This window comes from Arvicanthis niloticus, chromosome 6 (genome assembly GCF_011762505.2).
Source record: "Arvicanthis niloticus isolate mArvNil1 chromosome 6, mArvNil1.pat.X, whole genome shotgun sequence".
Taxonomy (NCBI): domain Eukaryota; kingdom Metazoa; phylum Chordata; class Mammalia; order Rodentia; family Muridae; genus Arvicanthis; species Arvicanthis niloticus.
In genome coordinates this window covers 104197587-104220244 of record NC_047663.1, presented here as the reverse complement: position 1 = coordinate 104220244, position 22658 = coordinate 104197587, and the positions used below count along the sequence as shown (strand labels likewise).

General features: G+C 36.3%; 1 protein-coding gene across 11 annotated transcripts in view; it reads left to right on the top strand.

Annotated features, from left to right (window-relative positions):
• Positions 1–19208, top strand: part of Spopl (speckle type BTB/POZ protein like) — a 73401-nt gene extending 54193 nt beyond the window's left edge. For 10 of the 11 annotated variants that reach the window (XM_076937484.1, XM_034506797.2, XM_076937483.1 and 7 more), the window contains 4 exons: positions 8938–9060; positions 11545–11687; positions 11776–11829; positions 15233–19208. In XM_076937484.1, coding sequence (XP_076793599.1) covers positions 8938–9060; positions 11545–11687; positions 11776–11829; positions 15233–15377 — 465 coding nt within the window. In that variant the 3' untranslated portion in view covers positions 15378–19208. The remainder of the gene's footprint in view (positions 1–8937; positions 9061–11544; positions 11688–11775; positions 11830–15232) is intronic. The other variant, XR_013111510.1, reaches the window with a different exon arrangement.
• Positions 19209–22658: the final 3450 nt, after the last annotated feature.

Here is a 22658-nt window from a genome sequence, read left to right as displayed (position 1 = left end):
AGATATGCTGTTGTTTTCAACATTCTGTGTTCTTAATAACTTTCAAAAATTATATGGCCTTTGTCAGTGTGGGTTTATTTCAGAGCCTCTTTTATCCGATTCCATTACTACTCCATTAATTTACATGTATGTTTTTGCATGTGCAATTCTGTTTTTTGTTACTCTCTGTACTATAATTTGAGCTCAAATGTTGTGATATCCCCATCATTGTCCTTTCTGATAAACATTTGCTTATATGTGGTCATTTTTTATATTTGATATTTTCTTATGATAAAAATATATTTTTTATTTTATGGAGGATGACATTGGAATTTTGATGGTAATTACATTGAACCTGTGATTACTTTTGGTAATCCTTCCATTTTCACAATATTGACAATCAGTCTAGGAGCATAGAATGACTTCCCATTTTATAATTTTTAAAGATTTCTGTATCTTAAAGCCAAGTTGTATGTGTCTTTTATATCTTGTTTAGGTTTATTCATAGGCACTTTATTTTTGGGAGATATTTTGAAAGAGATGTTTTTCCTACTTTCTCATTGAGTTCATTGTTAGTATATATGAAGTCTCTTGATCTTTGGTTGTTAGCCTTGCCTTTACTGGCTCATCTGTCTCTTCAGTCCTTCTGATTCTGTATGCTGGTTTTGTATCCCACAATTCTAGTGAACATGTTTACTAAATCTTAGTGTTTTCTTTAATAGAATCTATAGGGTTTCTGAAGTAAGGAATCATGCCATAAACATAGGGATACTTTTCTCATTTCCTATTTTTAGTCTCTCTCACTAGCTGAGGTCATAGGCCTCAGGTAACAACTGATTATGATTGATATAATATTAAAAACAATTCCTTATGACTTACTGCTATATCCATAGATGAATGCACCTTTCAGCAATTGTCAGTGAAACTACTTGTAGTAACTGGCAGTTAATACAAAGTCATTCAACTGCTCAACATGCAGAGAATAAGGTACTGTAAAGGACTCAGCTCTAAGTGCCACACTCCTCCTTTCAAGTAGGCAGGGATACTCTCGGAAGAGGTCATGGGATATAGTAAGACATATTCACACAGAACAACAAACAGACACCACGCAGATACAGAGATACAGCTCATACAATGGAGAGACAAGCGCACACAAAAAGGGGGGGCAGGTGCTGGGACAAACATTCACAAGACAGCCTTCAGGAGGCACAGATTGGCACAGATTGAGACTGATACAACAGATAGGACAGAAGATAGAAGGGACATGAAGTAGAGATAATTCAAATTTAGACTCTCTCTTGGTTAAAGGATTCCAATGGAAAGTGCTTTTTCCCCCTTAATGTGACCTGTATGCATTATTGATTACTAGAAGTTAATCACAAAGCCGTATAATTTGAATAGTATGTAATAGGATTCAACAAGTTTGTTTATTCTCTCTCTCTCTTTTTCTCTCTGTCTCTCTGTCTCTCTGTCTCTCTCTCTCTCTCTCTCTCTCTCTCTCTCTCTCTCTCTCTCTGTGTGTGTGTGTGTGTGTGTGTGTGTGTGTGTGTATGTGTGTATGTATGTATGTATGTGTATTGATTATGGTTGATTCTTGCCGATTTCTTCATTGTTCATCTCATCCCTTCATGGAGTGCAAGTCTTGTGTACGAGGCTTTTTTGTCTTCTTCCTCCATGTACAGAATTCCTTTAAGGATTTTCTTTACTGCTGGTTTACTTGTAGTGAGTTACATTAATCTGTGATTTTTTTTTAAAATGCCCCTATTTTCCAGTTTTAAAAGAAAGCCTTGCTAGATATAGCATACTTCATAGGTAGTCAGAGTATGAAATGTATTTTCATGCCTCTGAATTTTAAGGTTACTGATGTAATACCTCTTGTTCTCATGATCTTCTTACCTTTGAGTGTGGTGGTAGTAGTTTTCTATTACAACTTTTAAGATTATCATTTAATTTCTGAATTTGTTTATTTTGTCTGAATGTAAGTTTGTATGCCACATATATGCTTGGTGCTTGTGGAGGTCAGGTTTGGCTGTTGGATCTCCTGGAATTGAAGTTCCAGATTGTTGTGAGGCACAATTGTGAGTATTGGAAATTGAACCCAGGTGTTCTAAAAGAGCAGCCCGTGCTTTTAAATTTTGAACCATCTCTACAGTTCCCTTACTTTGTATTTTTTTACTTCTTCACTAAATTGTCGTGGAGAAGTTCTTTTCTGATCATGTCTATTTGGGGTTCTAAAGGCATCTGATACTCAGGAATAAATTTCTTTCCATAGGTATAATTTTCAGTTTCAGTAAATAGGGTATCAATTCCTTTTACAACTACCTTAGCCCTTTCTCTTCCATGTATTCTGAGTTTGGTCTTTTGAATATATCCCAGACTTTTTAGAGGCATTAGTTATATTCTTTAATTTTCTTTCAAAGCCTTAAGGTGCATTTTTAAGTTCCTTTTGTTTTTGTTTTTTGGTGTGTGTGTGTGTGTGTGTGTGTGTGTGTGTGTGTATGTGTGTGTGTATGAGAAATTTCTCTTCTTGAGTCAATCTTATCTTTGAAATTTCATTGGTGGAACTTCCCTGTCATATAAAGAAGATTCAGTCTTCCAGAAGACTACCTGGTCTTTGGGGTCTTAGAGTTATTCTGACCCCTACTTCAGTAGTGCTTTTGGAGGTGTGAGGATTGGTGTCATTGATTGGGGCTGGACACACCACAGTAAGTTCTCTGCATTGTTATCATTTGTGGCTTTCTGTAATGATCTCCTTACTGCAAAAAGAAGGGGTGAGAGTACACTTATATGTGAGTATAAAATATTGTTTCGGAAAGTGACAACAGTAGGGTCTCTTCTGGGTTGCATGGCCTCACCAGACATGAACAGCTGGCTAGTTTTCAGTATGAGGTATGAATTCCTTCTTATTGAACAGGCCCCAAGTCTAACTAGGTGACTGTTAACTATTCCCAGAATGTACTACCATTTCACTTGTAGAGATACTTTGTCCTGCTGGTCATTGTTGTGGTTTGTAGATATTATAGCTAGGTAGGTTTATTGTTTGTTTGGTTGGTTGGTTGGTTGGTTGTTGTTGTTTTGTTTGCTTTTTTGGGTTTTTTTGTTTTGTTTTGTTTTTCCCTTTTCATTTTATATAGCACCTTTTATTTCTGAGAAGGCTTGTCTTCAGGAAGGAGGATCCAAGGTTTCACGCATCTTGATTCTTCTAAGTCCCTGTCAAAACAGCATGGTGACTTCAGCAATAGGGACTTGCCTTTAGATTCTTAGAGGCATCCAAGGGCAATAGCGATAACCTACATTGCTTTGAGAGTTGACCAACAACTGGAAGGAAGGTTTCCTATGCCTAGTACATGGGGTTTTGCATTCTGCTAGTTTATCCTATAGAGTCCTAGCCACCATGGTCTCCTTTTACATCTCAGCTTTATAAGGGTAATCCAGCTAATGAACTCCTAGAGATTTGCAGCTAGGAATTACAGACCAGTAATAGCATGCAGTGTATGTCTTTTTAGATCTGGATGCTCACTCCTTTGTTTCTTTTGCTGTGCAGAAGCTTTTTATGAATTCCCATGTTGGGAGCCGCAGTGAGCCATGTCAGTATCCGCCATTCCAAGATGGCGCGGACATCGTGTCCTTCCCACTAGTAAACAATTAACTGCGCAGCTGCAAAGGCAGAAAGCCCGCCAAAGTCACTGGCCAATCCCGAGGCGTAATATTGGGTGATGAGTGGACAGCCAATCAGAAGTGAACACGTCACTCTAGGGTGTATTTTAGCTGTGCCTCTTCCTGTCTTTGTCCCTTCTGCGTTTTCCACGTTTGCTGATACAGAGTAAAGCCTTGTTGTGGTGATACCCGAATATTGCCTCTCGTGTCCTCGTTCGCGGGCGGAGGGGACACGGGAGGTGCGCTCAACATTCCCATTTCTCCTTGTTGGTCTTAATTCTTGAGCAAATTTGAGTCCTATTCAGAAAGTCATTTCCTATTTCTATATCATGTACCCTTGTTTTCTTCTAGGGTTCTCAGATTTTAACATTTCACATTGAGAAATGTTCTTTGCATCATTTGGAGCTTTATTTTTGTAAAGGGCAGTAGCATAGATCTAAAGTTCATTCTTTATGTGAACCTCCAATTTTCCCAGAACGTTTCTTAAAGATGCAACCATTACTCCAGTGTATGCTTTTGCCATCTTTACTAAATATCAGATGGTTATAGTTACATGAATGTACACTTGGGCTTCCTGTTTTGTCACATTGGTCTAAATATCTGTTTTTCTGCTAGTATTACATTGTTTTTATTACTATGGTACTGTAGTATATTGAAATCTAAAACGATAATCCCTTCATAGTATTCTCTTGTTAGAGTGTCTTTTACGGCTTTATATGTATTTTATAGTTTTTAAAAACACTTCTGTAACAAATTTGGACATTTTGATAGGGATTACCTATCAAAATATTTTCACAGTATGAATTCTAATAGCCCCTGAGCATAGGAGGTCTGTCTATCATCCAGTGTCTTTTTCAGTCAGTTTCTCTAAGGATTTCAAGTTTTCATTGTAGGGGCTTTTCACCTGCTTGAGTGGGTCATTCCTAGAGACTTTCTTTTCTCTGAAGCTGTATAAATGGGCACATGTTCATCTTTCTCAGCGTGTTTGTTGTTCGTATATAGAAAGGCTTCTAAGTTTTTAAGTTGATTTTTTTTTTGTATTGTGCCACTTTACTGAAATAGTTAATTATTTCTACTCTTTCTGAATTTTTAATATAGGGACTTAGAAGTATAAGATTTCTTCTTCAAACTGTTTACAATGGGTCTCGGAGGTTTTGTTGTGTTTTTTATATTTTCAGTTAATCCCGTGTATTTTTAAAAGATCTTTTTTGCTTTCTTTGCTCTTTATGATTCAGGATTGTGTTATTTCATCTCTGTGGGTTTTATAATTATGAGAGATTCATTTGGAGTTTTAAAATTTCATTCCATTTGGTCAGATTTGATACACTGAAGTATTTCAGTTTTCTAAGTTTGTTCAGCTTTGCTTTCAGAGGGACTCAGTAGGACAGACAGTCAGCATACGGGCACCAGGCTAGGACTTCAGGCTGTGTATTTCTCCCACCCGCGACGAGGGATTCAGTAGAATAGACAGTTAGCATATGGGCACCAGGCCAGGACTTCAGGTTGTGTATTTCTCCCACCCGCGACGAGGGATTCAGTAGGATAGACAGTCAGCATACGGGCACCAGGCCAGGACTTCAGGCTGTGTATTTCTCCCACCCGCGACGAGGGATTCAGTAGGGTAGACAGTCAGCATACGGGCACCAGGCTAGGACTTCAGGTTGTGTATTTCTCCCACCCACGACCCCTGTAAGCATTGAGAGCTATGAACTTCCATCTTAGAATTTCTTTTATTGTATCTCTTAAGTTTTGATATATTACATTTTTATTTTTGTTCATTACAGGAATTTTTGTACTTTTGATTGCTTCAATTACTTATTTATTATTCGAGGTAATACACCTCTAAATTTATGTTTTCTGTATTTTTCTTTTTTTTAGTTTTCAGAGTTTTTTTTTCCTTTTTTTAAATTGAATATTTTCTTTATTTACATTTCAAATGTTATCCCCTTTTCAAGTCTGCCCTGCAGAAACCCTCTTATCCCATACCCCTCCCCCTGCCTCTAGGAGGGTGCCTCCCCACCCACCCAGTCCTATCTTCCCGCCCTGCCATTTCCCTACACTGGGCTATGGAACCCCCCACAGGACCAAGGGCCACTCCTCCCACTGATGTCCAACAAGGCCATTTTTTGCCACATACTTGGCTGGAGCCATAGGTCCCTCCATGTGTACTCTTTGGTTGATGGTCCAGTCCCCAGGATCTCCAGGGCGTCTGGCTGGTTGACAGTGTTGCTCCCCCTACGGGGCTGCAAAACTCCCTCAGCTCCTTCAATCCCTTCTCTAACTCCTCTCATGGGGACCTAGCGGTCAGTTCAATGTTTGGTTGAGAGCATCTGCCTCTGTATTTTCTGTATTTTTGCTGTTCATTTCTTCCTTTCTTCCATTGTGGTAAGATAGGATACAGGCAGTTATTTCAGAGTCCCTAAATTTTGTTGAGACTTACTTTATGTTCCATCTGTAGTCTATTTGGGGTCAATTTCCACGGCCTACAGAATATATATTCTGTAGTGTTTAGTTGGGGGAGTGTTCCATGTTTCTGCTATGTCTATTGCATCTTTTGAGGTCATCTAATTCCATGCTTTTCTATATTCATCTGGATCGTGTGTCTGATAGAGTGGTAAAGTCTCTCACTGTTGTTATGTTGGTGTTGACCTTTAATTGTATCCTTAGTTGTATGTGTCTCAGGAAATTGGGTCTACCTGTGTTGAAGGTGTTTTACTTTTGATTTTGTAATGTCCTTTTGATGAATTGTTTACTTAATCAGTATGAAGTGACCTTTATTTCTCCTTACTAGATTTGGTTTGAAATATATTTTCTCAAATATTAAAAAAGCAACACCTGCTTGTTTTATAATGCCATTTGCTTGGAATATGTTCTTATGTCCTTGCATTATAAGGTAATGCTTGTCTTTGATGGTGAGCTATGTTTCATGTAAAAAGCAAAAAGAAGGATCCTGTTTTCTAATCCAGTCCTCTGTGTGGTTCAGGTTAGATAAATGAGAACATTAATATTCAGTTATTATTAAAAGGTGTGTATAATTCCCTACATTTTCTTAAAGTTTGTAGTCCATTGTGATTTTAGTCTCCTGTTTTTAACAACTACCTTAATACCTTCTACTGCTACCTGTAGCATCTTGGATGGGCTTTTTGGTTTGTTTGTTTGTTTTCTTCAGTCTAGAGTTTTCAGTATTCTATAGAACTGGCTTGGTGATCATTTGTGTTTTTTGAACTTTTAGAACATATGCATGTTCTATGAGATTGGTAGATTTTTATAGCAGATACAATGTCTTGGATTATCTGTGATTTTTGCATCAGCACTGTTCGTCTGATGCTACATAGCTGGTTGAGTTTTTTGCAGTTGTTACAGATATTTTAAATTCAGATTACCTTTTATTTTCAGTAGACACATTTACAGTATTCAGGAGATACTAGGTTTTATAGAGTTGAGTTCATATCTTCCTCTTTAAGAGTTAATTTAATGATGTTAAGAACACTAGGCTCTAATTACATGGCTCCCCTGAGAGTTGATTACTGCCTGCAGCAACACTCACTGTAGCTGTGATTACACTGAAAAGAGTACAATCACACTTAAGTATTTTAAGTGCTTTGGTGAGTAAAAGGACACTGATAGTGCTTTAGGTACTAATAGCTTAGTTATTGTGGGGATGCTAGAGGGAAAAGTCACAGTAATACTAAGCATTAGATTGCTAAACAGGAAGTAGAAAAACAGAACTGGAAGTGAAAATGGTGCAGGTTTGGGGAGATGCTTAAATGCAGAATGAGAAGCAAGGACTAAAATACTTGCCCTCAGGTAACACTTAATAGTTTAATCTGCAAGAGGAGGAGGAGGAGTCATGTTACTTTGTCAATTAGACAAACATGTGTTTCTGAGGAGAGGTCAGAGAAAGGACTAAGAGAGGAGAATACATCTGAAAAACAACCAAAATGGTGGGGAAAAAAGTAAAGTATGAACAGTGGGATATCAGAATGTCCTGCTGCATCCATCTTGTATATCATAAAAATAAAGCATAATTGCAGGGTGAGGTGGGAAGTGCAGAGAGTCCAGCTATAGAACCAGTCTCAATTCATTCTCCGACCTCACAGAACCATGTGGTGTAGAGGCAAATGTCAATATACTCTCAGGTAACCCTGGGGTGGGAATGAAATACCAGCATACTTCATGACCTCAATGAAATGTCAGCTCAGAGTAAGGTCTGAAGTCTTAAGTTCCCTGCCTTCCCAGCATATCCTGATGTGGAATCTGATGAGGCTCTCTGACCTCAGAGGGTGGCCAGGTGGAGTCCAAAGTCTCCATACACTCCCAATTTCACAGGTGACATAAGCTGGATCTAAAGTCTCAGCCCATGCCTTGTGTGGAAAGCACTGACCAGTGGGTGGTGAGATGCTCAGCAATTATGATATCCACACAAGATTTGTATTTCAAATATGCCTGGTTTGTTCACACAAACATTCCTTATGATAGCATACTAAAATGAAAGTTAAGCATCCAAGTGGGGAACAGTTGGCTTGGGCATAAATTGCTACTACAGGACTCCACTGGAAAATTGACTCCAGTGAGGATGCTTCAGAAGCTTGCAGGCTCAACCCATATCCATGGTGAAGAGGCTGGGAGGATGGCACTGGTGGAGGATCCAAGACATCCTTGAGAGCATAGGCTGTGTGATTAGCAGGTGGGACTACATGAGCCCAGGGCCACACACAGAAATATAAAAGTAACTGGTCTTATCTGAATTGGAGTATGTCTCAAGTAAGCATAACTAGCATGACCAGTAAGTAATATCACCTGGCATTTTGCAAAAAGCAAGTCTTCTCAGCTAGTGAGCTCTTATTACAAGTATTTGTAGATTCTTCTTTCACTTAAAAACCGTGAATAGAGTTTGTGGCTATAAGGTTTAGATACTATATTAGGTACTCAGAGAAAGCCAGTAACTGTCTTCTGAAACTGTGTTCAGAAACTTACATAAATGTATTTGATTTGAACTGCAGTATTTTATTTGTCTTTTTTTAATTATGAAAAAATGGGAAGCTTCCCACATAGTAATACTTACCTGGTTTCACTATCCATGTACGTAGTTTCCAACTGGTCATATCTCTTACACGGTGTATGCTTTTGTTCTTAAAATAGCCTATATTATAGTTTGGATGATTAACTTACTACAGACTTACTTAACCTCAATTTTAAAATAGAGTTTGAAAATGTTATGTTTTTTAATTACCATTAAAGATTCATGTGGAGTCACATATGTACTTGTTCCTACATTGTTTGTGTTCTTTTCAATAATAGAATCGAGTGGAAATAAATGATTTAGACCCTGAGGTTTTTAAAGAAATGATGAGATTCGTTTACACAGGAAAAGCACCAAATCTTGATAAAATGGCCGACAACTTGTTGGCAGCTGCAGACAAAGTAAGTAATGGGGTTTTAAAAGGACAGAATCAAAAAACAGAAGCAAAAGTCCTTAAACTTGCTGTTTATTGGAAGCTATTATACATAAAAAAGTAAAAGTAATTTTTGATATAACTTAATTTGTACTATTTGTTAGATAGCTTGGAAAGTTTTATAAAATAGCATAAAGTAGACTACTTATAGAAATAAAATTGTCTGAAATATCAATATGATAGGAAAGTATGAGGGGCCTGGAATTTTCCAAGGAAGATTAAGCCATAAGCTTAATAATTTTTAAGATAAATGCAACATATACTACACAACCTTTGTGTGTTTTCTTTAAAAATAATATGGTTTACATGATTCTCTTTATAGATTTATTTTAATATGATAGCATAGAAAGGAAAAATTTAATAATTTGTTATATTCTATTGTAAATATGTTCTGTCTTTTTGAACATAAAAGAGTAGATAAAGTTTAAATAAATAGTTTCCAAATATACTAATGAAGTTCATTAAATAAAAATGACAATTATCATTAAAGAAATGGAGATTAAGACCATCATAGTGCATATCTACACACCCATTATAATGGCTAAAATCAAAGTCTGTTTATAAGACTTGACAAAGATCTGGAAGAAGTAGGATTCTCAGACACTGTTGGTAGGAGCATGGAATGATACAACCACTTTAGAAAATTACAATATCTTTTGAAGTCAAATATAAACTTGCCATGTATTCCACTCTGTTTACTTTGAAACTTTTAACTGCTCTATTACCCACTAAAAACATATACCTACTCTGATTTAAAGTTTATATGAGTATTTATAACTATAATAGTTAAGAACTAGCAATAAACTGTACATATATATGTGTGTATATATATATGCAATATGTATGTGCATATATTTAGCTGCAATATTAGTGGTTATTAACATTTACTCAGCTTTTGAGGGTCGTTTTTCAAGACTGAATATTGGCGAAGTAAATACTCAGTAGTAAATGCTAAGTTTGAAGTATTAGAAAAGAAATGAATTATTACAATAGGTATCTGGCGCACACACACATATATGGACATATATACTTTTATATACACACATATGTAAATATGTATAAAGGAGTGATAAAAAGAAAGATGTCTATATTTAAGGAACCTACTGCTTAGCAGTAAGAAGGGACTGAACTATAATCCATGATGTGCACGAGCCTGAAAATTGTCCCACTGAAAACAGTGCTAGATAATGAATACATATTGTATAATTACATTTGTAAGCATAACTTCAGAAAATGCAAGATAGTTTCTCAGTAGCATATCTCAGTAGCACAGCAACTTCTTGGAAGTGAATGGGAAAGATAAACTTCAAAGTGTATATTCATTTTTTTGGATGCTAAGTTTTTGGTTGTATTAAATCATCAAGGTAAAAATTTTAAGTAGGTGCTGTTTATTTTTTTGTCATTAAACCTCAGCAAACCTACTAACGCAGCTTTGCACTGATATCTGCAAAAAATTAGCAGTTGCAGGATTTACTTAGCTTTCCGTGAAATCATTCTTCAAGCTTGAATAGTGCAAAAGAAATACAGTGTGTTACATACTAAGTGTAAAATACTAGAAAAGAAAATGGATTTTTACAGGAGGTAACTGGAGCACCTGTGAGCAAGAGGGACAGGTGGGTTCTAGACAGTCACTACTTCTACGGTGAGGTATTTTCACACTTAGTAGCCAGAGAGCTAGCTAAGGCAACTTGGTAACTATACTATTATCTCCTGATAGTGGAATGAATGCCTTTCTGTGGTTCAACATCCTTAAAACTAAGCTTGAGTTCTTTCTACCAAATTAGAATTTGAAGTATTAGGACACTTTTCACAATGGTGAATATGCACACCAGTGAAGCTCTAATAAGTAGGGAATTGTAAAAAGCGGCACTGTGGCAGCAGATAGCATACAGTAGGATGAGATGAAATAAAGGTGCTACCCAGAAAGAGAAATTTGAAAATGATGCCACAAGAAAAGGGACCGTAAACATCTTAGAAATCCATTATGCGAAATCTGCCAGGCTGCTGTCATGCTTCCCCTTCTTAAGAACAGTTTCACTCAGATCTCTCTTTGTCATGTGCTCATTACTTGGCTTTTTTTTTTACTAAACAAAAAAAAATATATATAGCTTAAGTTGTCTCTCAGATGAATTCTTTGCTTTGAGAAGAAAAGAACTGAGGTAAATGTTTATCTGACAAAATACTCTTTAGTATAATTTATTACTAAGATGTCTTACATAAATCGTACTTTAAAATTTGCCATAGTTTATACTTAAGATACTTTCTGAAGTATTTCTCCTGAATGCATTCATTTACATTTTCTTTGTAAGCTAAACCAACAATTTATTGATTTAAAAAATAGTATTAGTTCCAAACAAATTTTTCTGAGCTTTATCTACTGTTACAAATATCATGTACTTACACACTAAATAAGGGGGTTACATGTTTAATAATTATGTTTTCTTTTGGGTAGTATGCACTGGAACGGCTGAAGGTCATGTGTGAAGAAGCTTTGTGTAGTAACCTCTCAGTAGAAAATGTTGCTGATACCCTTGTCCTTGCAGATTTGCACAGTGCAGAACAGTTGAAAGCCCAGGCAATAGACTTTATTAATAGGTAAGCTATACTTGCATTTCATTTGACATGACATATTGAACATGTTTTCACTGGGACTTCTTAAACCCTGTCTAAATCTTCAATGCAGGTGCAGTGTTCTTCGACAACTTGGGTGTAAGGATGGGAAAAACTGGAACAACAAGTAAGATGTATATCCTTCTGCTCATGAACAATAATTGTGGCTTCCGATGAAGCCAGTTGCCAGTTATTTTAGAAATAATAATTTTACTGCTTTCAGTACATTCCTTGAAGTTTGGGTTTTCTTGCAAACTGAGATGGATGCTTTTGTGCTGTTTGTTTGTTTTCTGTTGTGCGTCATTGTTGTGTTGTTTGTGTAGCCTTGGTTGTCCTGGAACTAGCTCTGTAGACCAGGCTAGTGGCCTCAAACTAATGAAGATTTCCCTGCCCCTGCCTCTACCTCTGGAGGTGTGGGTCACCACTGCCTGGTAGGATGGATCCTCTTAATTTCTTGAACAAGTACACATGCACATCACACACATGGTATAGAGCTGAGTGCAGGCATTATAAGGGTTGCTAGAAATCTGGCCTCTTGTTTTCAGAATGTGTTAAGGAAGGCTAAGTCCTCAAGACTTGCCGTGGAAGTCTTTAAAAGTTTTGTTGATTTTGATCATGCTTGTTGATCAAACCCGAGATCTCGCACATGCTATACAAGGACTCTACCACAGAGCTACCTGAGTCTTAACCCCTTTTGAAATTTAATTTTGAGTCACGATCTTATTAGGTTTTTTAGGATAGATTCAGACTTGACTCTTCCTGCCCTAGCCTCTTAAATAGTGAGGACTACATATCAGTAGAACTTAGAGGTTTGTTTGTTTGCTTGCTTTTGAAGTCTTGCTATACATTCTAGCCCATCATCAAACTCAGACACTTCCTGTTTTGCCTCAAGAGTTAGGTTTAGATCAGCCAAATGCTCTGCCTTACAGCTAAGCTGCCTGACGCTGTAAGTCAGTAGTATGTTTACTGCTAAGAGGTGGGATGATTGCTAAGTCCTGCTGATCCTAGATCTTTATATACAAAGTATTAGAAATGAATACTTTTCTACTTTTTCCTGTCTCTTATTGTCTAGTATTCTTGTAATTATTTCCAATAACAAAAGGAAGAAATGATAAATTAGAGGTTTCTCATAAACATTTGATTAGTTTTACCTATAAACCCTTAAAGTCTGCTTTTGAAAAATTATCAAAAGTTGATATTTAAAATTACAGACCACGATGGGCTATTTATCACAAAACACATTATTAAGGGTGTGAGATAGTTGATAAAATTTAAAAGGACACAGTATTAAAGATAACAGTATATTTTCTTTGCACTTATCTGTTAATTTCATATTAGTTTGTAAATTCTGATTTCTGAAGTAAAGCTTTTTACTGTTTTCAAATCTGTAATGGCAACAGTGACCTCAGGGCTGTCAGGTGACTCTAACATTGTAAATCAGCAGCAGTGACCACGGGGCTGTCAGGTGACTCTAACATTGTAAATCAGCAGCAGTGACCACGGGGCTGTCAGGTGACTCTAACATTGTACATCAGCAGCAGTGACCACGGGGCTGTCAGGTGACTCTAACATTGTGTATTAGCAGCAGTCGCTCTCTTTAATCTTTTTTAGTTAGCTTTAGTTTAGGTTTTCAAGATTTTCTTTAGTCTTGAGAAAATATATCATACAACTTTTCTTCTATCAAAGTATTAGGTAATTTTATATACTTGGTGTTATATGTACAGACTTTCAATATATACTTACTAAATCAAATACTTATTGAGTGAAATACTTATTAAATGAAATTACTCAAGTAAACTAATAAGTACCAATGTGATTCTAAATAACTCATTAAAATTTTAAACATAATGGTGGAACAAAAACATTTTTTTGATAATCAGGTAGTACTTAATTCAGTATACTTAACTTTTAATATAAAACAACATTTTAAAACTGTCTTTGCTTAAGTAATTGATCTAATGGAGATAAATACACACATACACCCTTTAAAGTGATCCATAGAAGAGGATATATGTACAAGCACTTGCCTAAGCCCTGGGATTTAGGAATGGCTCACAGATTGGGCTGAGCTGCATTTCAAACATGATTAAGAGGTAGCAGGAGTCAGTGAGAAGGAAAGATCAGACATGACAGACTGAAAGGGATTCATGAAACAAAGCATAGCACTATACATGGGTGCATGATTCTTGGTTTACTGAGTTCCTAGAACACTATTGCTTAGTACAGAAGATAGCAGATTGATTAAACAAGTAATTAAAATAAAGTGTGGAGCCTAGTTTTATTTATATTACAGAAAACCAGAGTAAAGAATGTGTGAAGTAAGTGGTTAGTGTGAAAAAGCTAGAGAAAGTAAGCAAAGGTCAGATCCCCCAAACCACATTTACGGCTTTTGACAATGAAGTCAAGAATAATGACTCTCCAGTAACAGTTAATTCTCCTGATGGGATTCAATAAAGCTTCCATTCTTAGCATTGTTGATTCCATTCTTAACATTTAGCAGGTTGATGAATGGGTACAGAAAGGTTGGAGTAATGTTGGTATTTGAAAAACAAGATTAAATTCAGGTAAATGGAGGCATAGAGGAGAGAAGGGAAAGGAACTAATGTGTTGCATTTTCAGTTGTTCTGATTGCTCACTGGGAGCATGTTATACATACAGGACACAATAAATAAAATAGGAAAGGAGAATCCAGGGTGTAGAAGTGGGAATGCAAAGCTATAAAAAGGATGGAACCACATTTTTCACTGTTAAAACTTAAATGTAGGGGAAAAAATAGAATAAAACATAATAGAGTCATATTTTTGTTGGAGCTTTATGGAAGCTGCAGTAACAGTATAGGAGATTAAACACAAATCAGGAGAATATAATAATGACCCAGTTGTGAAATTATGAGATTAATTTGTGGATGCTTGATGATATCTAGAATTAAGATGGGACTTTGATGCTTAATCAAGGGACTGTTTCTAGGATGACTCTTAGATGTTGAACTTGGATCACTGGACAACAGTGAAAGCTTCAGCCAAATTAAGGACAAAATATTTGAGACTTCAGGAGAAAGGGATGAGTTCTCATGTGACAGTGCTGAATTTGTGAGACTTTGTGCTCATTCAGATAAAAAGAGCAATTGACTAAGTAAAGCCCTGAGATTGGACGGATCAGCAGTGACTATTAGAATTGTGACAGTGGGTGAGACCGAATGCACAGTGGTCAAAGGAGAAGAGTGTTACCCTTGAGACAGCCTGTAGGAGGTGTTCATGAGAAGGGAAGAGAGATGATCAGGTCCTGGGATAGACATGCATCATTGGAGAGCTTTGGGGATGACAATACATCTTAATGTTCAGGTTTGCCAGAAAATGCTAATAAGATAAAGATAATGTTTTTAAACATTCAAGTGAGTGTGTGGAAAGAGTTATGGGGTCTAAAATTTTAAAATCCTCAAGTTAAACAAAACAAAACCAAAAAAAATGATAACTCAGCAAACCACTTGTAAAGTGTCTTTTCAGTATCTTAATCTTAATCTTTTTTTTCAGCCAAGCAACTGACATAATGGAAACATCAGGGTGGAAGTCCATGATTCAGTCTCATCCTCATTTAGTGGCAGAAGCCTTCCGAGCACTCGCATCTTCACAGTGTCCACAGTTTGGTATTCCACGCAAAAGGTTAAAGCAGTCTTGAGTCTTCCATGGACAGTAGAAAATTTATTTGCCTTTACTCCCCCAGGTCCCGAAGGATTCCAATACAAACCATAAGCAACAGTTGTTTCTGTCTCTTGTCCGCAGAACAGAAGCTGGAAAGGCATATTGCTTGCATTCACATGGATAATTTATGGTTTATACTTCAGCTTTAAATCTGACTGATTAATTCACTTCAAGGCCTTAAATTGTCTTCAGTGACTTCTCTTGTTCATATAATAATTTAATTTTTTTTATTGTGCCTTGTCAGTTTGCCAAGGCTATGCAGGATTGCACTAGCTCCACAATGCAGTAATATTGATAACTGATGATACTGAGTTTCAAAGGATCTTCCATTATTTTAGAAACAAAAGAATTTTACAGGCTTTATTCTATATGATCTTCAAGTATAAAACAAGGTTCTATTGGATTGTAGATTGCCAGAGTCATCTCCAGTCTCAGTTGTGTAGACACTACAGAGCCTGTTACCATCCAGATAAGTGTTGGCCATACACTGCTCTGATTAAAATTATTTTTCATTTCCAGGGGCAGATAAGCAATGAGTTGACCTAAAATTTTAGTAATATTTGTAGTGTTTGTCTGTATATTAACTGCTCAAGAAACTGGGTTTATGCACATTTGTAAAGATTGAAAAATAATATGAAGTTAAGATTTCAATAAAAAGAAAGCATGGCTTTTGCTAATGTTTTAAATTTATGAGTTACATTTGAAAGAAAAATTCAATAGATGTTAAAGTCAGGATGACCAATGTACATGTAATGAGTGGGCCAATTAAGAAAGATATATGTGCACTTTTAATGTGGAAATTTTCTATGATAAATGGTACATATATATTTTCCCTTTGCATGAATTAATAAGATTTTGATTATGTTTTAACATTTAAAGGAAGTTTTTGTGACACAAGGAGCCAACTTGGATATTCATGATAATAGATAAAATTATGCTTGATTTTAGATACATTGACTTGGATTAAAAATATTTATTATTGAGCTTATTACAGTTTTATTACATTTGGGGAAGGCACCTAACAATAAATGAGTCTTGTACAGTCTGCTTTATTTCAAAGCAATTAACAGATATGGGGAAGCAGAGAACCCTCTGAGTGTGTGCAGCCACACTAGGAAGCTTGTTCTCTCCTCAGTGGCTCAGTTACTAACAAGGTAGATGATTGAAATTTTGCGTAACGTGAATGGGATAAATGTTACCAACTGTTTTTAGTGAAACAGTTTTTTTAAATTAAAGTTTAGCTTTAAACACACAAATGTTCTGTGTTTAATAGTTGTGAGATCTGTTGTGATGCATTTTCTAGAGAAGCAGGAATGGTCAGTGTCAGATCCTATGTGACTGAAGCACCAATGATGTGCTCTCTTCATAAAGACTGAGCGTGTTACTGGAAAACAGGTATATGTGCCTGTATTTTGCATATATAGCTTTATTCCCTGCATTAAAATTTGTGTAATTTGTTTATTATAAAATTCAGGACAAAAGTAAGCATATTGTTTTAAAATAGACTATTTTAACTATAGCTTTTTAGGTCTTAACTGAAACAATCTTAAAATACACTCAGAAAATACTGTCAAATAAGCATTAGTTATCAAGAGAAAACAAGCAAAGATTGTTATTTTTAGATATTTTAGTTTTGATTCTTTGTTGAGTTAAAATGGTAAGAATTATTTGAGATAGAAGAAATTTTTTCAACTGAGAGTGGGCTTCACCCTATGTAAGAGAATCATGATGAGCAAAGGTTTATTCACTTAATTTCTTCATAATACAAATTGTGTTACATTAACAGTGTAAGCTTTTAAACACATACAAGCACACTTTTTAATACAAGATAATTTCATGGTCTAACAAAAAGCCAAGATTCCACTCAGCATCTGGAATACATTGTCAAATGTCATAAAAACACTGAAGTCTATGTACAACATATTGCAAATTGATTCATTGGTTTGGTCTACATTTCTAACCGTGGTGAAATCAATAGTAATGCCATATAAACATTATAAATGTTTATTGATAATGTTTGCAATGTTATAACACATATTTTTGGTTTTAGTTTGCTAATATATTTTCTACCAAAAATGTCCAACACTGTGCTCTATAAATATCGGTGTTTGCTGAAATGCCCACTTTTTGGATGGTACTATACCAACCATTACACTTAAAGAATCATACAATCTTTTCTGTTTTTTAATGTATATTTTAATGTATATTTTAGTATATTTGGTCAAAATAGGTACAGTTTCTGCTTAATGCAGTCTTTTTAAGTTACCAGTTTTCTCCTGTTACTTTTGAGTCACCTAAACAAGGCTTTTCTCAGAACAGAGTAAGTGGTTTTCAATATTACAATTTAAAAATGTGTCTGTTGGAAAATTGTTCTTCAGAGTAAGATTTAGAAATGCTGTATTTGTGCCTTTTTCATTGTTTTGCTTTTAATGTGTTTTGATACTTGGAGCACAAATATGAAGGTGCCATGAGATGGCTTGCTGATGTTACCTCCTTAAATACTTTCTATATTACTATCTTCAAATAATAATTGGAGAACCTTGAATGAAATGCCCTTTGTGTGAGATATGTATGTGTTATATTTTCTCGGGCTGTGTGTAATATGCTTGAGTGAATTTATGAAAATAGAACTTAGTTAAATATGCTGAAAATTCAGATTAATTGAAGTATCTCATTTAAGTGTACTTTATATGAAAAGACAGTGGATTGCCAGAAGACAGTGTAATCCTCAAAAATGTGACCAGCATTCTGCATTATAAAATAGGAAAATAGTGCTGTTTTAGGATATCAAGGATAATTAAATTTTAAAAATAATTGCTTTAAATATTTTAAAAATGTCATGAACATTATTTTATTTTTTACCTTGATCTAATTGAGAGTTTAAATTTTTGGAAATATTATTTTGCTCATTAAAACTTTATACATGAATTTAAAGCAGAAGTTTTTATATGAAATTATAGATAAAGGCTTCAAGTATGGCTCAATGATAGAGTGCTTATGAATATTTGTGGTCTGTAAGTTGGATCCATAGCAACACCAACAACACACAAAAAGATGGGATCGTAGATACTATTCATTATTAGAAAAATGCAACAAAGACTTGGAAGTTTTATGAAAATCTCAATCAGCAGTTTTACTACAAGTCTCACTTGTTCATGTAGAAGTGAAATAATCTGTTTTGGACATACCTAGTCTTTGATGGTTACAGTGGAAATATTTGTTGTGTTCTTGAGAGAGGTGGGTGAATGAGAGAGTGGGTTTCAGTATTCTCAGAAATACATACAGCACTTTCAGCACACACGAGAGTATTTTACAAACCTTTTTATATAGAGATTGTGAGCTCCAACTTAAGTGTTCATGGAATGATGTAAATGTTGGCTATTTCTAGCTGAAAAAAAAATACTGAGTGCCTCCAATGCAAGACTTCTTTACTAGGAATGAAATCACGCTGTATTTTCTGTTGTTGTATGTAAATTTATGTCTGAGAAGGAATCCTTATTTTTAAATATTTTCCTGTTGGTAAAGCTTATTGTAAAGCTTATAATCTAAGTAGTTAATTTAGCATTGCTTATAGATGAATTGAGTCCATTTTTGGAAATAAAAGTTTTGCTAAAATTATTTAATTATTAGTTCAGAAGGAAGTTGACTTTTAAGACTCAGACCTTTAACAGTTAAACTTTCTGGCCTTTATTTAATCCATTTGTTGTTTTATGATGAGATACACACTATTTGTGTTATTGTTGGAAATAGATTTTGTGTTTCAGCACGTTGAGTTAAAATAAAATTGTTACTACTTATTCAGAAGTAATTTCCTTGCTTGGGTTTATTTGAGTCTTCTCTAAAATGCCTGCTTTAGTGTGCTGCTTTAACATGAAAATTAAAATTTCACATGCTAAGTACCTTCTACATAGAAAAGTTTATAGTTCTGACAGTTTAAAATATTGTTGCTATTAAAATGCAGACACGGTCAGAATATTCCTAAACAAACTCACTAAAAATAACAAAGTGCTTAGTAGTCATAGCCTTGATGTCAGATGGAAGGACACCATAAGAACACTTCTATGTACCCAACACGTGCCCGAAATTCTTACTAGGATTATAAAATAGAGTATCTTCCATGTAAGTACAATGAAATGATACAGAAAAGTTGTAGTCAGACCCAAAGATAATTTAAAAAGAACTTTTCACTTCTGCACTGCATCATTAGCTTGATTGCACATGTTCAGATGAATGTTCTGTTCCTTGCCACCTCAGAGGACTTCTAAGGACCAAGAATAGTATTTACTTTCTTCATACTTCAAAATATTTTTGAGATTATATTATTATAACATATATCCCTTCTATTTCAGCACTCAAAAACCTCCATCCTGTTTTTTAAATTCATAACTTTTTTTATTAATTGTTGTTACATATGTGCAGGGATGGAGGTTGGGGGCGTGGTTTGAAAATACATAAATACAGCCTACTCAGTCTGTATGATAAAACTTCTCTCTATGTTTTCAGGACTGACCATTTAGAATGTTCTTTCTGGTGCAAGACCATTTTTCCTGCTGTCAGCATTGCTGTAGTTCTAGTAGATGTTTTATGTTTGGGTTCAGGCTTTCTGGACTCTGCCCCTACCTTCACCTCAGCCACATTCACGTGCCTGTTATAGTTCTTGTTCAGCTATTGCCTAAGCAGTCTTGGTGAGACTTGGACTTCTGACATTCCTAGGAGTCTTACAACAAAAACTCTGGTCCTTTGGACCTTAAGATCTTTTCATCTCCTCCCTCTTCAACAGTGATTCTTGATTATTAGGTGCTGTTGTAGATGTATCCCTTGGGACTCGATACTGAACTTCTGCATCTTGACTGGCTGTGGTTTGTGCTAGCAGTTTGTAAGTTGGTTTCAAAGAGAACTTTACTTGACTATGGGTGCAGGTTATATGTGGGTCTAAGGACTAACGTTTAGAGAGTAGGTGGGATTCTAGTTTTGTAGACTGATGGCTGTAGGCTCTCCTCCAAGATCATGTCATGATCCTTGAGTAGTTGTCTAGGTTTCCAGTATCAGACATCATTTTCCTCTTGTTGACTGGGTTTTAAGTCCAGAGAGCTGTTGATCGTGGCCCAGTTATATGTGCCCGTATTGCACTTTTAGGGTCATACTGCCATGCCAGTTATCAGTGTGGTTCATTGGCATCATAGCAACTGCTTTTTCCTTCTCTTCCTTCAAATCTTGTACGGCTTTTTCTAATAGCGCAACAAGCTAGACCTCAGGGAGGAGGCATTCATTCACGTCAGGTCCAGCTCAAAATCCTCTGGGCCCTGTGTCTGAAGTACATGGGTCTTGAGCAATAGAGACTTACCTTCCAACTCTAGAGGACAACCAAGGGCTATAGGTATAGGCTATAACAATGTATATGTAAAGGCAACATAGACCCCATTGGTCTCCATTTAAGCATCAGGTCTGATTTCCAAAAGACTGTAAGGTACCAGCTTCAGGAATAGCCGTTAAGTCCCAGAGACTGAGTCATAAGATACCAGCTCTAGGAATAAGACTATTAATAAAGTATACCACCTGAGTAACAGCTTGAAGCCAAGAACTGCAGTCTGTTGCTTAGCACCTAGTAGTAAAACAGAAGGAGATTAAGTAGCCTTTGTTATATCTGGGCTGTAACTCCAGACTGCTAGTTGAAGTTGCTGGAAGAAAAAGACATTGAAAAGTGATTTTAACCTTTATTTCTAAGTTCTAGAAAGTTCACCACAAGTTTATACATAAATTCAAATCATAAATTGAATAAGAAGTTTACATCCGAGAATGTTTATATTAAATCTGGCTAAACATTCATCATTTGTCACTAAAAACTATAGTTAAGTTATCCTTGAAGTTTTGTATAGGTAAACCTAGTCAATATTTTATCTTCTGTCCTTGCACTTATAGTAAACCCTTAGTTCCCTTTTATGACCATTGGTTAGTGGTTTTGCAACTTCTTGGAGTGTGCTCTTAAGTTGTAAATGTCTGCTTGTTGTCTCAGAAACAATTAACTCATAACACTTAAGGACTGGCAGAGTCTTCAGTGCAGTCTAGACATTGGAAGAGATTGAATAGCAGTTCTATTACTAAAGAGCTCTGAGTGTCTTTGTCTGGGTTGCCATTCTGAAACAGTGGTGACCCCTGCATGCTGGTTGTTTCTGCAGAATAAATGCTCTTTGTTCTTACACACTATTTGTCTGAAGGAAGTCTGAGGACTTCGATTGTTGAACCTTAACATATGTATTATATAATCCTCTTATTCTTCCATAAGAATCTCCAAGCGCCATCCACTATTTGGCTGTGGTGTTTGCATTTGTCAGAGTTAGCTGCTCAATTAAGCCTCTCATAAGACAAATAACAGAGCATCAGCAATAGTGCTTGGGGTTGTTGCTTACCCACAGAATAGATTTAAGTTGAGCCAGTCACTAGTGTAGCAAGAGGTAATGGAAAAACTGGCACACACCAGCTGGCTAGCTCCCAGCTACCGCCATGTTCCTGCTCTCAGGTCCCGCACTGGGGCACCAGCTGGTTAGGAGTACTGGCCAGGGACCCACAGGATGTTTGTGTGGCTGCTGGTCAGCTCCTTGAAGTCTGTGGCTCTAAGCATGGCTCAAGGGCCAGTTCCACCACCCCATGCGGTAGGTATAACAATTCCCAGTACCCAGTAGATATAAGACACTTAATGCTTAAAGATTATCCAGTAGATTTATATATTAGCAAATACTCAATACACAAGATGCCAACACAATTAGGATTGTTAACCCAATTACCTAATCTTGATATTTATAACTACCTTAGACTGCTAGAGACATGCAGACATCTGAAGGCATCTTCTCTCCTCTCCTTCCTTTCTCTTCCTCTTCCTCCTTCCTTCCTCCTCCCAACTCCTAGCTCTGCCCACCTCTTCTCTATCCAATGGCAGAGCTTCACTGCAAGTACAATGGCCTAGAAAGTTCTGCAACATGGTGGTTGGTCATTTCCTCAGTCCCCCATCCATCCCCAATCCCTACATTTCTTGTAAACAGGGTAAATATTGGATCAAAAGAATTGTGGGTGGTTTGCTGCTTGCATTGCTCCATTGCAGTTCTTACCTGACTTCAGGAGGTGGCTTCTTCAGGTTTCATATCCCTAATGCTGTGGGTCACAGGTAAGGTCACCCCCACTGCTTCTTGGGCACCTGGCTTACCCCAGGTGTCTGTCTCTTCCTGGAGATGCGCCCTATCTCCCATGCTCAGCAGCTGAAGAT